Raw genomic sequence first — 21845 nt, forward strand, 5'->3', positions numbered from 1 at the left:
TTTGCTGACTTAATTTTTTTTAAGCTGATTGTCGCTATTTCACATTAATTAGTTCATGCCTTTTGCATTTTTTAAATCTTTATTTTTCATGATTTGTATATGTGAAACTAGATATTCCTGAATTTGGTAGGTATTAGTAAAAGTACATAGTAATGGAAAGGAATGGTTTTTAAAAATTAGATGTGGGTCCTAGTTACATCATTTTTATCATCCTTTTTGTATTAATTTTGGACACATTAGATTATATCTTATTTTGCAGTTAAGTAAAATGACAGATGGAAATGGGGCATTTGTCGTATATTTGGCCTCTATCTTTAAATGAAAAATACATGTAAGAATGGGAATGAGCTCTAACTGGATGCAACTAGGCAGTTCATTTGATCAGAATTTAGGTGACGAGGTTAGGCTCAATTAGATTAGATTTTAATTGTATAAATGGGCTAAAAGTTTTAAATACTGAGGGAGAGCTGTGGGGTTAGGTGGGGATAACGGAGTCAAGATAGTGGTGACGTCAAACCAAGAACCCAAGCAGCGCACCTCACGCACGTGGACTCACATTCCCTTTTCTCTGGTTGTCCCTGTAATCTAAGCGTCACAAGCCCATCCCATATCCCTGCCAAGTGTCCACCTCACAGACACCCGGTTCTGAGTTCCTGCTCTCGTGGGACTCATCTCACGGCCCTTTCCTGCCTGAAACTTCTTCCTAATACGTGATCCTCACACCAGCAGCCCCCTTCGCCTTTGGTGGTACTTGTGTAGCTGACCTGCTTTGGAGACAGATGGGAGGCTAATACTGTAGCAATTCAGATGACTTCAGTACTGAGTTTGTCAATGTCTTACAGCCGTTTCCACCCACCCAGCTCCCCACACATGGCTGCCTCTAGCATTTCCTAACAATTTCTTGTTTAGTGTATAGAGCAATGAGATTCTGTCATAAGCAACCTTCCTACGCATTGGGGTCACCTGGGCCTCATCCCAGGCCAACAGAATCCGGATTTCAGGGCTGGGCCCAGGATGCTTTTTTTTTTTTTTTTTTTTGCGGTTCACGGGCCTCTCACTGTTGTGGCCTCTCCCGTTGCGGAGCACAGGCTCCGGACGCGCAGGCTCAGCGGCCATGGCTCACGGGCCCAGCCGCTCTGCGGCATGTGGGATCTTCCCGGACCGGGGCACGAACCCGTGTCCCCTTCATCGGCAGGCGGACTCTCAACCACTGCGCCACCAGGGAGGCCCCCAGGATGCTTTTTAAAAGCCCGCCCAGCTGAGGCTGTGGCAGACTTAGTGTGACTGTCACTGAGTAGCTACCTCCCTCTTCTAAGCCAGCCTTAAGCCTCTCATCATCATGACTGTAGATCCTCATTCATCTCACATTAATCTCTTTTGAAATTGTTCCCAATCTCTGTGTTAAAATGGGAACATTGGGGCAAGGTTGAGACTGTCCAATATTGCCAGTGGCCACAAAAACGCTACACCTGTGCACTAGTTAGCTTTCAAGTCATACCGGGAAATTCTCAAAATGATGGTAGCTGCCAATAATGGAGTACTGGTTTGTGTCAGCCATGTACTGTCACATGCTTTAATCCCCACAATAACCTCTTGTGATAATTATATAAATTATAAATTTATACAATATATGTTATAATTATAGCCCTATAATCCCTATATATGGATAATAGCCCTATTACCCCTGAGGTAATGGTTGAGAAAAGTTTAAAAAGTGCCTGAAGATGCACTGTTAAAAGTGACAGAATGAAGTTTGAAACTCCAAAGCTTGAATTCCTTTAAGCTTAGAATCCTATTATTTCATTCAGTCCTTCTAAGGAAAAAAGATATTATGATGTACAAATACTGTCATTCATAGTATTTGCTAGTCGCTGGTCAATTAAATGATTCAGTCTCTTATGCTGAAAAGTTTCCTTCTACCTCATAGATTACTACTAACTTGATGATAAGATGAAGAATATTATCTTTGAGAAAACATTGGTTTTCTCAGCAGTTCAAAGATGCTGGTTTCTGGCGTCAAAATTTAACACAGTTGTAGCACCCTGGCTCACAGAAAGAGTGGTGCTCAAAATTTTAACTTACTCTTTAGGCATTTACTTCCATGTCAGGAAGAAAAACATGCTTCTATTACTTGATCGATTGTTCGGTTTTAGACGCTCTCTACTGCTCTTCTAAAGAAGATTGCGCTTCTTCCTCTCCCTGTCCCACCATTCATGTGCATGCCTTTCTTCTCCCCCTCTTTCCAGCTTAGTTAAATCATTACTTTGGTTGACCATGTTGTATACTATGACTGCTTTTCCTTTGCTGGCCAACTTTTCATTTTGCCCATAATTAACAGTCATCTCATTTTTTTCTTTATCATTAGTTCACTTTCCAAAGATGCTCAGACACATCAGGTGCTCATCAGTTATATCTTCCCATAGAAGCTTCTCTGAGAGCTTGTCTGCTGTAGTGTGACAGCCACACTTCAATCTTGAAACATAGCTGTCGTCCTGGGATCTTCTTTCACTGTCATCCCAGGTATCCCCTTCACCTTTCTCCTCTATGGACAGCCTGTTTCCTGTATCCCATGTTTCCCTGTTTCTTGGTTTACTTCCTCTTTTTGGTAGAGCACATCCTCCAGTAATTTCCTGAGAAAGGGTGCATGGAATGTCAATTCACTGAGAACTTGCCTATCTAAAAAATGTTTTTAATCTATCTTCACATTTAAACCATAGTCTCTATATAAAATTGTGGGTTAAAAAGAATTTTTCCCTCAGAATTTTGAAACCCTGGCTTCCAGTGTTACCATTCTAGCTTCCAATGTTGCTATGGAGAATTCCCAAACATTCTCATACATGGTCCTTTACATATGACCTGTCTATTCTAGAAGCTTGTCCCCATGTTCTGAAATATGATATTCCTTGGGACTGTTCATCCATTCTGTTGGGCAGTTGGTAGGCTCTTTAAATTCAGAAAGTCAGGGCCTTCAGTTGTGAAAACTTTCTTAAACTGTTTTTTTTTAAGTGTCCCCTCTTTCGTTTGTTTTTCTTTCTTTCTACAACTGCTATTATTCAGATAGTAGACCTCCTTTTATCTTTTTTTTTTTTTTGCTTGCTAGTTTCTGAGAGCTTTCCTCAACTTTTCCCTAGTCCTTCTGTTGAATTTTTCATCTCTGTTAGCATAGTAAAATTTAAAAAATTTTTTATTCTGACCTCAGAAAGTTCCATCTTTATGGTCTTTTACTCAAGCTTTCTTCTTCCTGTATGTTTTCTTCTGTTTGCTTGGGTCTCTTTCTTCTTAGAGGCTTTTTTCAGATGTGAGGTGATACTTGGTTTTCTGCTGAGAATTCCAAATAGCAGATAAAATGCTTTTGACGTGTGTGGGAGGAGATGGGAGCCCTCCTGTACGGTGAGCTGCCTGAACTGTTGAGTATGTTGAGTATGGGAGTCCCTGATGTGATCATCCTTAGATCTTTCCTCTTGGGCCAGTTGGATTCCAGACTCTTCCCACCTCCTGTGGGGGGAAAGGGTGAAGAGGGCTATGTGTCCACAACTTCGGTAAGTCTAGTTCCCCAAATCTATCTCAATGTAGCATCTCTCCCTTTCATCCCCACTTCCAGGGCTACCCGCTGCTGCCAGTCTGGAACCTCCTAGGGATTCTGTCATGTAAATCCAGATGGTTCTTGTCTTAGGATGGCCATTTTAAGATTCAGGGTTTTTTGAGTTTGCTAAATCATGAACCATTTATCCATCTGCCTTCCAGCTCCCCAAATTTGTTGCCATCATTCCTTTTTCTTTTTTCCCCGTCATTTTAGGTTTGTGCTTGAAAACAAACAAAACACACCATCACTGTCAACAACAACAAAACCTCTCTTGACATTTTAGTGGGGTTTGGGGGTCGGAGTGAAATTACATCCATGTGTTCAAGCCCCCATTTTTACCCAGAGGTCTTCCCTCTGTATTTGAAGATAAATCAAAAGGGAGTGGACATAGGTGAAAGAGAATAAATGTTCAATTATTGTTAGCTATTAGGAAGGACAAATTAGCAAGGAGAGTGATGAATTCTCTGTAAATTGTTTTGTAAAACGAATTAATGATTAGGGCTTCCCTCGTGGTGTAGTGGTTAAGAATCGGCCTGCCAATGCAGGGGACACGGGTTTGAGCCCTGGTCCTGGAAGATCCCACATGCTGTGGAGCAACTGAGCCTGTGCACCACAACTACTGAGCCTGCGCTCTAGAGCCCACGAGCCACAACTACTGAGCCCACGAGCCACAACTACTGAAGCCCATGTGCCTAGAGCCCATGCTCTGCAACAAGAGAAGCCACCGCAATGAGAAGCCCGCACACCACAACGAAGAGTAGCCCCCACTCGCTGCAACTAGAGAAAGCCTGTGCGCAGCAACGAAGACCCAACACAGCCAAAAATAAATAAATAAATAAACAAATAAATTTATTTTTAAAAAATGAATGGTTGAATGAATGGTCGGTTTCAATCCTTATTTCTATGTAGATGACCACTACAACTTTCTGTTGGATGGCTGTACCTGTTTGTCCTTCTTGCAATGTAAAACATACTCAGGCAAAAACAAAGACAATATGAAAACAACAAATATAAAAAAGTGCATTCATCTTTGCCTCAAACCAGCTGTACTGCTGACTAATGTATTTCTCTTTTTTGGTCTCACTACTGCTGAAGACCTTGAATTACCCGATTCTGCCCTCCCTCTAATCTCCAGTGTGCCATTACTTGCCTATTTCTGTCTTCACTTTCCATGGCCACGCCCCTCAACACCTCTTTTGTGAACGGTGGCCACTGTCTTCTATTTGTTCTCCCTGTCTCTCCTCTCTTATAGCCTGGACCCTGCTTGCTCAATCCTTTTCCTCAGAACACAGGCTACTCTTCTCCATGACTGTCATGACCATGCATGACTCCCGTTCACCTACCAACAAAGGTCCAACTTCTCAGCACATTCAGGCTCCATCCTCAGCCTTCTCTCACCACACTTATCTCTGAATCCTTTCCAGATGCTGTGCGGTGGCCAAGTGAACGTCTTGCTCTTGGTAATCACGTGCTCTTCTGCCTTCAGAGTGTCCCCTCACATTCAGTATACAACAAGCCTACTTTTCTTGTAAATTCTATACCACCCTGATGAAAAAGCATCCTTGCATCCTCTCAGCCTGAAACCACCACTCATTTTTATCAGGGAAACTTCTGCTCACCTCTTCCTCTCCCACTATAAACAGGTAACTCTACTGGATAAAGATAATAATTCCACACAGACCCTCCTCTTAGCTGAGTGAAAGGAACACCTCTAGGCATCAGAATTGGAGAGGAGGGAGTAGAGAGGGTCTCTAAACCAGAGCTGTTAGGTTAGGTATGGGAGTTAGAGGGAGAATTGAACCCAGATAAAGGCACTCAGGGATATTTTTAAAAGTTATACTAGGGCTTCCCTGGTGGCACAGTGGTTGAGAGTCCGCCTGCCGATGCAGGGGACACGGGTTCGTGCCCCGGTCCGGGAAGATCCCACATGCCGCGGAGCGGCTCAGCCCGTGAGCCATGGCCGCTGAGTCTGCGCGTCTGGAGCCTGTACTCCGCAACGGGAGAGGCCACAACAGTGAGAGGCCCGTGAACCGCAAAAAAAAAAAAAAAAAAAAAAAGTTATACTAAAGTATACTATTCGTACAAAAAAGGGCACACACCATAAGTGTGCAACACTACGAATTTTCACAAAGTGAGCACATCATGTACGCAGCTCCTACAGTGCCCACCCTACACCCAGACAGGAAAGTGGACCAAGGGCTAGACCCCTCTCTGCATGAAACAGGGACTTAGGGGGCTGGCCCTTCTGTGAAATCTAGAAAACTGGCCCTGTAGCCAGAGAAGGACATGGAAGACTGCCACCTGCCCAGGGCTCTGGACAGGGGATGAAAGCTTGCTGGAAAAAGTCAACTTTCCTGGTTTGAATGTATCTGCAAGGGGCAGCACTACCAAGCCAAGAAATGTACATAAACCCCATCTAAGCCTGGTGGGACCCTGCAATCCTGGCAGAGGCAGACCGGAAATGCTCTGGAGGGACTCTCCCGCCACCCCGGGGGCAGAGACCTCTCTGGAGAAAAACACTCTTGCCCAATATGATCTCAAAAAGAGTTAGAACCCTTAGGAGAAAATGAAATTATGTCATGTGTCTTAATACTGGCGCAAGAGCTCCAGTTTTCTCTCTACACCGCAGGCAAAGTGAACCTTTTGAACCATAAGCATGGATCATTCTGTTAGAGGGAGATCACTTGATAAGATGAAGTCTTTCATCACCTAATAGGCCGAAACTCCTTCCCCTCCACCCCACACACTCTGCTCAAGACACGCAGTCTCTCTACTGTCTGTCAAGGTCTTGTTATGGGGTGAACTGTGTCCCTCTCCCTCAAAAAAAAAAACCCGATATGTTGAAATCCTCCCCTCTGGTACTTGGAAACGTTATCTTATTTACCAGTAGGGTCTTTGCAGATGTAACCAAGTTCTGATGAGGTCAATAGGGTGAGCTCTTAATCCAATACGACTGGTGTCCTTCTAGAAGGAAAGATGGCTATGGGAAAAGAGACACACAGGGAGAAGGCTACATGACCACAGAGGCAGAGATGAGAGTGATGCTACAAGGCAAGGAGAGCCAAGGGTTGCTGGCCACTGCCAGAAGCTAGGAAGAGGCAGGAAAGGATTCCCTCCGACAGACTGCTGAGGGAGCATGGCCCTGTTGACACTGACTTGGACTTCCAGCCTCAGAACTGGAAGACAATATATTTCTTTTTTTTTTCAGTACGCGGGCCTCTCACTGTTGTGGCCTCTCCCGTTGCAGAGCACAGGCTCCAGACGCGCAGGCTCAGCGGCCATGGCTCACGGGCCCAGCCGCTCCGTGACATGTGGGATCTTCGCGGACCGGGACACGAACCCGTGTCCCCTGCATCGGCAGGCGGACTCTCAACCACTGCACCACCAGGAAAGCCCCCATTTCTGTTGTTTTAAGCAGCCTGGTTTGTGGTATTTTGTTCCAGCAGCCCCAAAACTAATACAAGCCTCAAATGTGTTCCAGCACTTTCTGATCCCTCTGCTTGCAAAGCCCTTCCACAGAGAACCTCCCTCACTTCCCACAGGCCCCTGTTCAACTGGCACCTTTGCAGAGAGGCCCTGTCCCACTGCACCCCCGAAACTAACATTTCCTGCCTCTCTCCATTCCTTTGCCTCATTTATTATTTTTCTTCATGGTTCCTAGTCATAGCTAACCTTATGGTATGGATCTTTTGTTTATTGTCTGCCTTGCCTTCTAGAATGTAAGTTGCATGAAAGTAGAGATAGTCCAATTCATTGCTGTAATGTTCAGTGCCCATCACGTGCCTGACCTAGGCATGCCCTCCATACATATTTGTTTCATAAATGAATGAGCTACTTGAGAGTACAGTTTATTTTTTTATCCTTCCCAGTATCCGATATAACACTTTGCTCATAGTAGACTCTCAGAAAATATGTGCAGATGAACTAATAAACCCACAATCACTAGTGGGCTTAAGGCTCTGCGTGGTTAAGAGTGGCAGTCAAAATGCACATCGCATTGGCCTGCATTTGGTGGCCTCTTTGCTTAAAACAACTGTGGGGACAATCGGTCAGTTTTCTGTGAGTAATCATCAGAGCTCACCATTTGTCTGCTTCACGCAGCCACTGTGTCTCTTGCACTGAATGCCCCCAACCTCGCCCTGTTGTTCTGATTAAGGAGACAGAATTGAGTAATCTAAATTTAGTTTGTGTAGCTCAGAGGTGCCAATCATGGCAAATAATGAATTGGGGATCTCCCCCCACCCCTTTCCTGAAGCATTGAGCTGAAACCAACAAATTCATTTTATTTAGGATCACAGGCTGAATTCTGAGTGCTATCTGTGAGAAGAGAATGCTTTCTTCACTAATTAAGTCAACAGAGCTCAGGCAAACCCTCTCCCGGGTGGTGGGAGTGCTGCTTATCTGAGTTGGCCCAGAGAATGTGCTTTCTGTTTGTTAAGGGAAGTGGTTATAATTTTGGTACAGATATTTAAGCCAGAAAAAAATGCATTTATATACACATACATATGTGTATATATACATAAAATATATGCATATATATATAAATCTCATATAGTTTTATAAATTTCTTTAGCCTTTCAAGGGCTTTCTGGATTTCTTAGTAAAACCCATATTTAGAATTCACATCTTCTGATTTAAGGGCTGTGTTTTCCTATCAGTTTTGAAAAGGACCCATATAAAGCATACTTTATCTGTTTTCATTTCAAAAGAACATAAAAATTTACTCACTGAAAAGCTGTTGTATTTGATGCTTTTTGTAAGAAATAAGCCATAGATTAGAAATAACAAATGTCATGAAGAGCTCTTTGGGGAAAAATAATGAAGTTCTGTTTCCATTTGTAACCTATGAGTCTTAATATGTGTGTCGGGAGGTTTTATACATGAGTATAATTTTGAATGAGTTTTTTAAGAGTCAGTAAAAGGAAAATTAATGAAATTTGCTGATTCATTTTTTAAAATGAATGATTCATTTTTTAAAATGTTATTCATTTTTTAAAATATTATGTTGATATATTTTTAATTATTTTTATTTTTAATATTTTTTATATTAAACAGTTTTTAATATTTACTATTTTATTTATTTTATTTTTTAATTTTTATTATGTTGATATATTTAATAAAACATGGCTTGTTAGTTCCTTTTTTTTTCTGGCCAGATACAAATTTAACTTGCCCCAATGTTGATTACATGAGATTTGGCACCTTTATGCCTTGTCACTAATCATCAGCATTTCCCTGGGAGGGACCAGAAGACCCCTGCTATCTCCACTTAGCAGGAGCGGTACAGCACCCGGGATGGAAGGGTGACTTATCCTGAGCCTTCTGAGCCGAGAAGAGCCCACATAGTTCAGTCATTAAAAACCCTGGGCTTTTTCTACTTCTCTGGCCTTGTCGACACTTTTTCCAGCACAGCATTTCAAACTGTAAAGACGTTTTGTGTAGCTGATTTAAAAGCAATGGGTTTAGGCTTTAGGTAGAGGAGTATATTATCTACAAAGATCACCTCTTCAAAGGGCAAATTAGACTAATGTAATTTTCATTCTGAGAACGGAGAGCTAGCAAAATGTATAGGAAAGCAGTTGATACGAGGAGCAAGTTTTACTGTCTGTTTAGGGGACACCTCTTGCCTGATTTGAAGACTGTGTAGATAATATGAAAGGCAATCCACTTAAGTTGACATTTTACACCAAGCTGAATACCAGAAAGAGGACCCACTTTAATAATAAATAAACGAATTCAACCAAGAGCATACATTTTAGCTACAGAAAACTGGTTTTGCACTCAATCTAGACTCCATTTTCCTGGAATGTTCCACGTGGCTTGCCCCCTTACTTCCTCAGGTCTTTGCCCAAATGTCAGTGAGGTTTTCTCTGACCCATCTATTTCAAATTGCACTAGCCTCCCCTCTCTCATCTCCCTTACATAGCTTCATTCTTTCTAACGCTCATCATCACCCTAAATACTACATATTGTGATTATTTTCTGTCTCTCCCCTAATCCCTATGTAAGTCCCTTGTCTGCTCTGTTCACTGCTGTTTCCCCAGTGCACACAGTAGGTGCTCAATACTTGTTCAGTGAATGAAAGAATGGTGCCTGACACCTTTCTATTCCAAAGGTTGGTCTTGTACTTCGAGACGCACTGAGCATTAGGGCCAGATGGGTGGGCAGAGGTGTGGGAATGTAGCAAGGGCTAGAAATGCGGGGGCACCTGTTCTGTGCGCGGGATTGGGGCCAGGCAGTCACCCTGCGAAGGTGCACAAACATGATACTGACAGACCTCACCCTACCAGCCCACCAAAAAATGTCTGCCGGACTGGCCTTCCCTTTTCCTAATGCTATCACGTTAGCAGTCTAATGTTTGTTTTCTGGTCCCAGCTGTGAAACTCTGCTGCATAAAGATACTACAGAGGAACTTAACAAGTATGTCATGAGTGTCTGATATAAAATAATTCCTTTTCTCATTCTGAAAACAAAGCAAAATAAAACAGGGTCGGTACAGTTGTGCTGTAACTAGGCCACAAAACTGGAGAATTGAGGCAAAAGCATTGTCACATGTAAGTGATAGTAGTGGAAATGTGAAGAAAGTTCTTTACGTTGTCATGGCTGCAGTTCCTGCCTTGGTCAGGTGGGCGCATGCAACCAGGACGTTCGTTCAGGGCTACCCGCACGGATTTTTGGTGGTTTGGGTGGAAGGTGCCAATTGCACAGCCTGGGACCCTTTCTTACCCTGGGGACCTCGCTGCTGCAGGGCGGGCTCCCGGGGAGGGGCGTGTCTCCGCCTGGCCCCGCCCCTGAAGCCCCGCCCCTGCCCGGCACCAATGAGCGGGCGCACAGCCCGGGCGCAGGGAGTGGCCGCGCCTGATAAGGAGGCGTGGGTGGTGGGTGCTGAGGTCTGCTGCTAGCCGTTGGTGGGGCCCGCGCCTGGGTGTGCTGCAGCGGGAGGAACCCAGGTCCCGGGCCGAGGCTGCCCCGGGAATGGTTTTAGTCAGCACAAACATGGCTGCGGCCCTGCGATCTGCGGGCGTCCTGCTCCGCGATCGGCGTAAGTGGGGCTGTCGCGGCCGCCGCCGAGGCGGGGACAACGGGCAGCTGGCGCCCGGGTCCCCGGGCCTGGGAACTTCCAAGGAGCGGCGGCGGGCTGCGCAGGAAGCTGCCTGCGACGGGGCGAGGGGCGGAGAAAGGATCCGGAAAGGGGCGCTCCACTGGGAGGGGCGAGAGTGGGGTACGTGGGTCCCCCGAGGACCCTGAGAGGCCGCGGGGAGGGGTCCCGGAGTCACATCGGTCCGCTGGGTGGCCGTGAGCAGTGGCTGAATTTCTAAGAGCCTCAGTTCTTATCTGTAAAATAAGAATAATGATAGTGGCAGGATTGTTGTGATTTCGGGAGGCAGAGTGTGTTAAGGGCCTGCCACAGAGAGACAGTACCGTTGGCATCATTATCCTCATTATCACCATGGGCATCTACCCTGGGGTTCCCTCTCTGGTGGTGGAGGTCACACTGTGCCCACTGCTGCCCTGGCCCCTGGCATCACCCGGTGCTCACTTGTCCTTGGCAGCAGGACCCACCGCGGGGCAGCTCAGGCTAGTATTTTCTAGAGATATTTGGAGAAGAAGTAAGACCCATGGACAACCTCACACGTTTCTGATACAGAGGTGAATGTAGGTTGTGTCCACAGGATGAGCGGACGGGACTCTGGTTCAGACACACCTGGTTGGGTCACTAGCTCTGCAGCATTCCTGTGACCCCCCTGAGTGACGCATTCACCCCAGCTTGAACTTTGCTAAACATAAAAGAAGGTAATACCTCATAGGCTTGCCGTGAAGATTAACAGGGTACAGGTAAAGCCTGTAGCACAGTCCCTGGCACACAGTAGATACATAAATAACCTCAAAATGTTCAGTTATTAGTATGTTAAAGGCTGCCACCTACTAAGATGGTTAATTTGTATATTTGAATGATGACTGGACACAGACCTGACTTATTTTTCTAAGAAGTTTCCTAATTCATCAATCTGTCACCTACTGAGAAGGAGTGGAGAGTGCACTCTGAAACTCCATATCTTATTACAGGTGCCTTTGTTGGAAAAATAATAAGGACCCAGTGTCCAATGACAATCAGGTCACTAAGGGCAGTGGGAGATGAAAGACATTATCTTTTAAGAAAAGGAAGCACAGTGCCAGCAACGGGGCTGAAAGAAGTATCAAATTAGTCTTTTCTTTCACCGACCCTTCCTGTGGCAAAGAAAGTCTGACAGGCTCTAGAGTTGAGGTCATAGAACAATATGAGAAACTTTAAATGCTTTGTTGTCCAGGTTATAAGTAACCAAGTGGAAGGATTCAGAAACCACAGCAGAAGTAGATTTGAAGTTCAATTGAATTACAGACTCTGATTTTAGATGTACTTATAATACTTTAATTATCTTGTTTTATATGAAGGGATTAACATCTGGGTTAGAAAAAATTGAGTAGTATTTCTCAAAATGAATTCTCAAAGTAGAAAAGCAAAGTTTTACACTCTATGTTTTTAGCATAGTACAGAATTAATAAGAAGCTCCCTAGTATATATGTATATAGTATATACGTATATTTTAGAAAGTTAATAGAATAAAGAATTATTGTTTCTTTGTGACGTTTTCTTTCCAGATTTTTTACGTTAGGCATATATGTCTTTTGTAATTGGAAAAACCAAATCTAGAATAATAAAAAAGAATATCAATGTTTAAATTAATACATGAGAACATTCTGGCTCCATACTAGAAAAATAACAATTTTTTTCTTAAAGCCTCCCCTCACCAAGTGTTTATTAATAGTTACAATACAGAACCTTATTTCTGTTAATTTTTAAAATGATACTCATGTTTATAAGGACCTTTTGAAATAATCTTCATCTGCTGTGTGATAGAAAAGGGCTGCATTGGGTACTTGTGTATCTTGTTTTCTACCCTCCCACGTACCACCCCCAAGCATCCAAAATATTAAATAATTGTTTTGGAGAATCACTTGATACCCGTGAACTTCTTAAGTCACAGGTATACTTTTGAATGATTCACCTATTGGGTGTGTCCAGGAATTAATGAAGTTTTGTTTTCTTACATCATCTTTTCTGCATATCCCTTGGTTTTATAGCTTTTATTGTTTGTAGGCCTTCCAAAGGTAGACCAGTTGTCCATGCCAAGAGTAGGGTTAGAATTACCTGGTCTTAGTTCATAAGTAGGCAGATCCTTACTATTGAGTGTTCTTACTTCATGCATTGTGCCAGACACTGTTCTTGGGGCTGGACATAGATTTTTAAAAATTTTCCTCATCTTTACAACAGCCCTGCAAGTTTGGCCTTATCACTGTTTTACAGATGAGAAAAGTGAGGCTTGGAGTAGCTCAGTGAGTTGCCCAGTTACTGTCACACAGTTTGTTTGGTCCTATCTGGAATTTCTGCTCAGATCTCTCTAGCTCCAGAACACACACTCTTACACCACGCGATGCTGCCTGTGCCTTTGAATTTCTCTTAAGCTGTGAGCTGAGTGTATTCAGGAGTCTCCTTTGGTTCTTTGAATAATTACTTTAAACTCCTTTAGCTAGAGTAGTACTAATCATTTGGTAGGAGATACTCTGTTTTTCTGGAGTCTTCAGATCATCAAGGGAGAGGAGTGTTTTAGAGAAGTCCTTGAGAAGTGGGTGTGTTAACCCTATGTCCTGAGCAGAAAGGATCCATCATTAGCATCACCTTCTTTGAGAATTTATTTAACCTCAGAGAAGAGAATTTTGTAAGTAGAGGGCACGGCAATAGTTTTCGGCAGCTTGAAAATCTACCAGCTCCCAAACTGTACTAAGCATTGCTAATGTACTGGTTGGAGACTCTAGTCTCATCCTTATTCCCCACCCCTACCCCACCCCCTTTTAAAGTTTGCAGGAGGAAATCTTATTATATTACCAGCAGTCAAATTATGTAATGCCAAAGTTCTATTCTGATACCCCATGGAATCTGATATAACCTCATTTACATAAGGAATTGCAGACATTGCAGCTTGATTGAGAACCTGGTTAAATCTCATCGTGCAGTTCAGAATTGAACTTGTCTGAAATAAGGAGATGTGAGTTGGTTTGAGACTTCACGTGAGCAGAATTGAAGTTCTTTATGTCAATCTTTGCACTTCTGCTTTGAGTTAATAAGGATTATTCAGCTCAAGCTCACGTAATTGGCTCTGGTGGGAATGTGCACAGTCTGGATAGTTGGAAATCTAAGTGGCCTGGAAATATCATTCTCCTATATTTTATAGACCTGCTAGGTGATAAAAAAAGAAAAAGAAAAAAAAATCAGAGACGGTGTAGTCCCTACGCTCTAGACACTTACCAAGGGAAATAATACTGGTACCAATATATGAGGCAGGCCCTGTGAAGAGTGCTTCACTGGTCTTATCTGCTGTAATCTTTACAAGGATGCAGATAACAGGGTTTCACCATTTTACAGCTGGGGAAACTAAGGCTCAGAAAGATTATAACCCAGCCCCAGTTACATTACTAGTAAGTGGCAGAACTGGATTCAGAGTCGGGTCCATTGGTCCACAGCCCGGGTTCCTCACCAGAACACCTTTGACTCGTAAGCAGGAGGAGGGTAGAAGGAGGCTGATCTCAGGCTGGTTTCAGACCCGCTGGTTTGAGCCTGGGGAAGGGAGGTTGTGTGTATACTGCGGGGCACGGTAGTAACTACTGTCCTGCATTTTGCCATCTTGAGTACCTACTGTGTGGTTTCAGTTTAATTTCACTCTGTTGTTTAAGGATGAATACCCTTCATGCTATAACTGGGTATGGCCCGTGGACTCCTCGATCCAGATAGGCTCTCCAGGCCCACAACTAACTTTGTGGTGCCCAGGACAAGACCTGTATACAGCAAGCTAACAGACTGTGAATTATGTTCTGTTCTGCTGTGCTGACAAGTAGACCTTGCTAACGGCCTGGAAGGGTGAACTCTTGAACTCTTCACAGTTCCTACAGAAATGCCTCGGCCTTGAGAAAGTTGCCTCGGGCGGGCAGACTTCCCTGCTTCTCTTCCCACTCCTGGCCTGCCCGGCATGGTGAAGAGTTGTGCATACTCCAGTGTGTATGGATGTTCAAGCTCCATTCTTGACCCTATGAACAGCCACCAGTTGGCTACCCTTCAGATCAAGAATTGCTTATACTGATGGTGCGATCTGCCATCAGGAGGATGGATGCAGGAAAGAGGTCTGCACCAGACCCTGGAAGTGGAGCTTTTGGGGCAGGGAATTCTGAGGTCCTGGGTCCTGGGAGCCTGGTCAGGAATAGGGGGCATGGACTCTGGGGGTCCATGAATCCTTGGCCGTGCAGATGGCATACCCCATGGGGCAGGGTGCAGAAGGAGGTGGACCAGAATCGGCCCTTGAAAGCAGAGCACCTCCGTCCCCCGGCCCTTGTCAGAGTCCAAGGGCAATTCTGGGGTTCTTAGTTCTGGTACTATATTGGAGAAGGCTAGGAGGCAGATATGAGATCTGTGCAAGTGGTGGAAAACTGGCCCAGTTTCCACTCCTTAAATCAGTGTTTCTTAACCTTTTCTGCAGGCTCCTCACCTTTCATATGAGCAGTATGCTGCCGTCATAACATGCGGTGATCTCATGAGGGATCATATCAAAAGCGGCGGCCAAGGCAGTGAGAGGAGGTGTGTGTGGCTTCTAAAAAGGCTCCATGCAAGTCCTGTAAGCCATCCTAGGGGATGCCATCCCACCCCCTCAGAGAGGTCTTAAGAGCCTTCACCCACCTGCAGTGAAATGCTGGGGAAATCACCTCTGCTGTAGCATCTCTATTAAATTTTAGATCCAGGAATTATGCTCTGAGGACCTCTTCAAAAGCAATTACTTTCCAGCTAGATTTCATGCTGCCACTTTAATTTTGTCACAGTGGTATATGGTGGCTCAAGGGCCTGTCAGCCACGGAGGTGCCAGTCGGGTGCAGCCACAGCAGCAGCTGCCACAGAAACAGCCCAACGTGCCAGAAGCCCCAGATGTCAAGTTCAGCCGGGGAACAGGTATGAGTCTAATTTTAGGTACTAATAAGGATTTCTCTTTCTTGACACAAACACCGGTGGATACCAGCTACCTAGGAGAAGAGGTGTTGGGAAAACTCAGTATGTAAGGAGTGGTATGTTATTTTCTTGGCTTCCTTTCAATAGCTGTTAAACTTATAGGTTGCACCCCCAATTAAGGCTTTAAAAGTGTTTTTGAATTTTGATAGATTTTTTTACATTTTCTGTTAAAATTTTTTTCCCCAGCTTTATTGAGGTCTGGTTGACAAATAAAAATCCCACAGGGCTTTTGTTAAAGGACACAGAGTTGAGTACAAAGAGTCTGCAAATCGTGTGGGAATTTAGTTTTGGAATATGTCCCATAACAGAAATTATGTGTATGCTGGAAATATGTTTATGAACCTGACATGATTGTACTTATGAAATACATCTCCTGTGCAGGAAAAGGAATAACTAATCCACCAAGAATTTCTGTAGTAAACTGTTAAGGCAGTGAATATTATTGTAAATGCCATAATGTGATTTACAGTTTATTAAAGAAACAAAGTACGTTCCCTACCTCACCTCTGCTGTTTGCGGGTGGACGTCAGCAGGCATGGCGTTGCTACTGGGTGTCCTCTTCAATATCAGAGGCCACAGCTGTTTTCAAGTCTTCCTCTGGTACAGAGGCAACAGAAGACTGCAAAGGTCGCTTTTTAGATGAGTACACAGATAGGAGTAATGCACTTTAACACTGGGCAGAGAGAAAGTAGCTCTGAACTATTAACGCCTTGACCTTTCTTGGTAGACCAGATGTTCCACGAGAGCTTTACAGCTTTGAAAATAGTCATATTTTATGTTTGTTACTTTTAATTGTGTGATCCTGGGTATGATGATGGAGCACTTAGTGAACTGAGGTTTGTTGGGGATAGGGCAGTAGGTGGGGTCCCAACTCATCTCCTTTCGACTCTCCGGCCTCCTGAAAAACCACACGTGGGAAGGGAGACAGGAAGCACAGACACTGTCTCCATCCTGGGGGCATGCCCAGCAGGACGCCACTCCTCCTTGCCCCCACACGGCCCCTCTTTTCTCACCTCAGCCATAGTACAAAGTGCTTTAAGTATTTAGGGTTTGGGGTAAGTATTTGGTGTAAACTGAAGAACTGATTGGATGTGGAACCCTGGGAGAAAAATTATTTCATTACTATGTTATCCTGGTGGCAAAAGTCAACAACGTAAATTGCCTTAAGGGCTTCCCTGGTGGCGCAGTGGTTGAAAGTCCGCGTGCCGATGCAGGGGACACGGGTTCGTGTCCCGGTCCGCGAAGATCCCACGTGCCGCGGAGCGGCTGGGCCCGTGAGCCATGGCCGCTGAGCCTGCGCATCCGGAGCCTGTGCTCCGCAGCGGGAGAGGCCACGACAGTGAGAGGGCTGCGAACCGCAAAAAAACAAAGAACAAAAATTAGAGATGCTGAAGTGGTGAGTGTCTTTGTGAGTCATTCTGATGCCAGATATGAAGAAGGCCTCGTGCTGCTTAGTGCTCAGACTACTCTAGACAATGCTACACTACAAATTTGTCCTCAAAGGGCTGAGTGGTACATGTTTTCAGGCTTCGTGGGCCATTTGGTCTTGTTTGCTGCTATTCACCTCCTCCATCATAATGTGAGAGCAGCCACAGGTGATACGTAAACAGATGACTGGAACTCTGTTCCAATAAAACGTTTTTTAAAAAAATTTATTTATTTTATTTATTTATTTTTGGCTGTGTTTGTGTTGGGTCTTTGTTGCTGCGTGTGGGCTTTCTCTCGTTGCAGCGAGCGGAGGCTACTCTTCGTTGCGATGTGTGTGCTTCTCATTGCCGTGGCTTCTCTTGTTGCAGAGCACGGGCTCTAGGTGCACGGGCTTCACCAGCTGTGGCTCATGGGCTCTAGAGCACAGGCTCAGTAGTTGTGGAGCACGGGCTTAATTACCCCGTGGCACGTGGGATCTTCCTGGACCAGGGCTCGAGCCCGTGTCCCCTGCATTGGCAGGCAGATTCTTAACCACTGAGCCACCAGGGAAGCCCTGTTCCAATAAAACTTTATTTACAAAAGTAGGCAGGGGGTGTGTGGGCAAATTTGACCCATGGACTGGAGTTTGCCAAACCCTGTTCTAGAGGCAGCATAGATCCTCTGACCAATTACATCTTGGAGATTTAATGAAGAGCTGGGATTTGTTTTTTATCTTGATGATGACTATATATAGTAGAATAGAATTAATCTGTTCCTTTGTTAATTGATGAGCTTAAGTTTTGGTTTGTCCAATTAATAGTTCAAAGGAAAAACCTCATATTTTGAGAGTGCAAGATATAAATGGCAAAATGTGGCAAAACCTTTTCAAATGAGAAGCTTTCAATATGTTTGCCGTACACGCTTTTACATTCAAACAAGGGGAACTTGACCATTCAGACTTTGGTGTCAGGTGTTCTTTGTCTGGAGGGGAGAAGAGACAGCAACCCTTGACTAAAGCTTTGCAGTTCACATTCGGGAATAGAGGGATGTTGGACTAGGGCTTCCTAATGCGCCATTCGTCATGCACAACACAGTTTTGAATTAAGTGCAAGCGTATTTAGGTATTTTCAAATTGTGTGTTTCTTTCATGTGTAAGATCAACATGGTTTGCAAAACATGGGTTTGCAGGGTAGAGTAACATCCCATTTAAAGCCACTCTTGTTCTGAGCTCAGGTGTTATAGATGAAAAACAGTTCTAAATCCTGTTTGCACATTGATGCCCTCTGTGGCTTAGGTAAGTCTCTAAGCGTGGGGTTTCTTAACCAGTAATCTGTTAACTGGTAGCAATTCATGGAAAAATGCACTTAATTTATTGTGAGTCACAGCTTTTGAGGGTGAGAGACAGAATCCCAGAACACCAGTGGCCTAAGTAGAAAGATTAAGGGAATATTACAATTTCACAATATAATGAATCTGGAATTTTCAGGTATCAAGAAAACAAAACACCAGTTTGTTAATTCATTGATAGGACTTCTGGCCCGAGGGGGTAGAAAAGTTATGGAACAACAACTTCAATGTGGTTGCTTGGTTTAGTAAAAAGAGATTAAACCCCTTTCCTCTAACACAGTGTTTCTGAGCAGAGAGTGGGATGGGGGATCATTTTTGTCCCTGGGACATATTTGGCAATGTCTGGAGACATCTTTGGTTGTCACAGCTGGGGTAGGGTGTGTGCTATTGCCATCTAGTAAGTAGAGGCAAGGTTGCCACTAAACCTCCTACAAAGCACAAGACAGTCCCACAACAAAGGATTATCCAGCCCCCAATGTCAGCAGTGCTGAGGTCAAGAAACCCTGGCCTAAGACAATGATGTGAAAAAAGTGAACTTGCTTAATCTATACAATGGGGTCTAGATTAGAAAATCCCTGAGTTTATTGTAATGCAGCTCTTCCCTTTCCCCAGAAATTGGTCCTTATTTTGAAAACTTAGGCTGAGAATTCAGATTTCTACTTCATCCACCTATACTATGTTTGATCAAGAAAATGGTTTCTACTTGTATAAATTTGACACACTCTGTTGCCTAAAACTATTGCCAAACATTATTAACATTTTTTTAAAAATTACAGTTAAAATGTCATCATGATATCATTAGCTTTAGAACACGTTAAGAGCAATCTTCCAAACGAGACCCATCTCAGCAGGATTGCTGTAGTCACTGCATTAGCCAGAGGTGGTCTTGGCGCAGGAGATTCAGAAAGTAGACCCCTCGGCATTTGTAATAATGATGTTTTAAATCAACATCAGGCTGCTTGTTCCTCGGCTGCTTTATCAAGAGTGAACGGAGAGGATACCCATACGTTGGAGTATTATTCAGCCATGAAAGGGAAGGAAGTACTGATTCATGCTGCAATATGGATGAACCTTGCAAATTTTATGCTAAGTGAAAGAAACCAGACACAGAAGGCCACATATTATGATTCTATTTCTGTTAATAGGCAAATCCATAGGCCCAGAAAGTAGATTAGTGGTTGCCAGGGGTGAGGGAGAGGGAGAATGGGGAATGGCTGTAACGGATAAGTGGGGTTTTGGGGGCTGAGGAAAATGTTTAGGAATTAGATAGCTGTAATGGTTGCCTAACGTTGAGCATATATTAAAAAACACCAAATTGTACAGTGTAAAATGGCAGGTGTTATGGTATGTGAATTATATCTAAATGTTTACAGTACACAAAAAGAAAAAAAAGGATGAGTGGAAGAAACACTCCTTGTCCTTTCTTTTCCCCACCGGCAGCCTCTTTCACTCCTGTCATAGGAGGAAAGACAGGCCCGCAGTTCTCCACGCTCCCATCTCAGGCTTTGACCTTGTGGCTCCAACCAGAGTCATGGTCTTCTGGTGGCTCCCCGAAGCTCAGGGGAGACACTTGGTCCTGCTCTGGCTCCATCTTGCCCCCTGGCTGGTTTAGGAATAGAGAACTCATCGTGGCCTGGCTCACTTCGGCGGTGCAGGCCTCAGAGCAGCTCTGGAGTTTATAAGTTTACATTTTTGCGTAGTCCTTTTAAAAAAAAATTTCCCAGAAGCTGCATGACTTTCTTTTTGTTTCCTTTTGCTCATCCAGTGGTTGATTCTTTAGCCTGGGACTAATTTGAACAATTCAGAACAGTGTTTTACAGGAATTACCTAAGTAGTGGGTTTTAGATGAAGGATGGCAAGGTGAGTGTAAAGCGAGAAACGTAGTTTATCACAGCAGGGGACACTGAGCAGGAGTAAAGGCAGGCTCTGGAGAAGGAAGCAGAGTAGCAAGAAATAATTTAAGCCATTAATAATTTAATAATTAACTAAAGAGAAGGGAGTAAATAAGGGCTGATAGTTTACTGGGGAGGTTTAAAATTATAGGGAAACCCACGGCTCCTCTGTGTAGAATAGAACCTACTGTTCATGCCAGCTTATGCTGAATAAGTACATTATGCACTTAATTCCCAAAATAACTTTTTGAGGTAATTGGTGGACTCTCTATTTTACAGATGAGGAAACTTAAGCTTGGAGAGATCAGGTAACCTGTGTAGGCACGAGGCAGTCATATGAACAAGTGTTTCAGCCTCAGGACAATTTTAGGTTTACACCTTGACCCTCAGTCCCCAAAGAATGGGATCTTTGTTCAGGGCTGACAGTTTAATAGAGGAATATTTGGAGCCCAGGGAAAGTCCAGGGACAGGGATGGAGCTAGACGGTGAAGGTCAGAGTCTGAGCTGGGACCTTGGACTGTGCAGAGCTGGAGGCCCCATGTGTTCACTGTGATGGCAGTGAAGAGATCTGTAACTTTTCATCTTTGCATTGAACAGATTAGTTGAGAGTTTGCTAGCAGAAACAAAATTCTACCCTAGAAGTGTTACAAATCAATTGTTGCCTTTTGATTTATGTAGGAAGCCGAAAACTGGAATATTAATGCTGAACATGGGAGGCCCTGAAACCGTTGGAGAAGTTCACGACTTCCTTCTGAGGCTCTTCTCGGATCGAGACCTCATGACACTTCCTGTTCAAAAGTAAGATACATGTAAATGCCCATACTTATCCATAACCTGTGCAGTGCATTTTGCCTTCCATGTATCTCAGTTCTGTAGTTAAAAAATAAATAAATAAACGGTTTTAGTGCACATCTGGTAGTGCTAGAGCAGCATTCTTATTTTCTATTAGTTATGAGAAGGCTATGATGTAAGAAGAATTGTCGGGGAGAGAGAAAGCAAGTTAGCGAGGATTCCCCTTGGGCCGTTTCCTTCCCAGAGCTCTGGAAATTGCAGCGGTCTGGACACAGCTGAAGGAGCTATAAAGATGTATTTGTACTTTGTACTTAACTAACACTCAGGGAAGCAATGAGTACTATTCATTGGTGCTGTGGAATTGAGTTCTTGCCGTCCTTCTTCCCTTCCTTTCATTCTTTCCTCCCTCTTTTCTTTCTTTATTTTTTTTTGAGGTATGATTGATACTTGCTGTATATTTTGATGTGTATGACTGAGTTTCACAATATCTTTTTTTAAAAATTGGAGTCTAATTGCTTTACAATGTTGTGTTAGTTTCTGCTGCACAGTGAAGTGAGTCAGCTATATGCATACACATATCCCCTCCCTCTTGGACCTCCCTCCCATCCCCCTCCCCTACCCCACCCATCTAGGTCATCACAGAGCACCCAGCATAGGGTTTTTTTTTTTTTTTTTTTTGCGGTCCGCGGGCCTCTCACTGCTGTGGCCTCTCCCGTTGCGGAGCACAGGCTCCGGA

General features: G+C 44.0%; 1 protein-coding gene across 3 annotated transcripts in view; it reads left to right on the forward strand.

The window, feature by feature from the left end:
- Positions 1-10450: 10450 nt before the first annotated feature.
- FECH (ferrochelatase) overlaps positions 10451-21845 on the forward strand; it is a 35706-nt gene continuing 24311 nt past the window's right edge. Inside the window, exons 1-4 of one of the 3 annotated variants that reach the window (XM_032603067.1) lie at positions 10451-10625; positions 15151-15248; positions 15488-15614; positions 20996-21115. In XM_032603067.1, the coding sequence (XP_032458958.1) occupies positions 21018-21115 (98 nt within the window). In that variant the 5' untranslated portion in view covers positions 10451-10625; positions 15151-15248; positions 15488-15614; positions 20996-21017. Of the gene's footprint in view, positions 10806-15150; positions 15249-15487; positions 15615-20995; positions 21116-21845 lie in introns of all 3 variants that reach the window. The other 2 variants (XM_032603066.1, XM_032603065.1) reach the window with 2 other exon arrangements.

This window comes from Phocoena sinus, chromosome 14, assembly GCF_008692025.1.
Source record: "Phocoena sinus isolate mPhoSin1 chromosome 14, mPhoSin1.pri, whole genome shotgun sequence".
Taxonomy (NCBI): Eukaryota; Metazoa; Chordata; class Mammalia; order Artiodactyla; family Phocoenidae; genus Phocoena; species Phocoena sinus.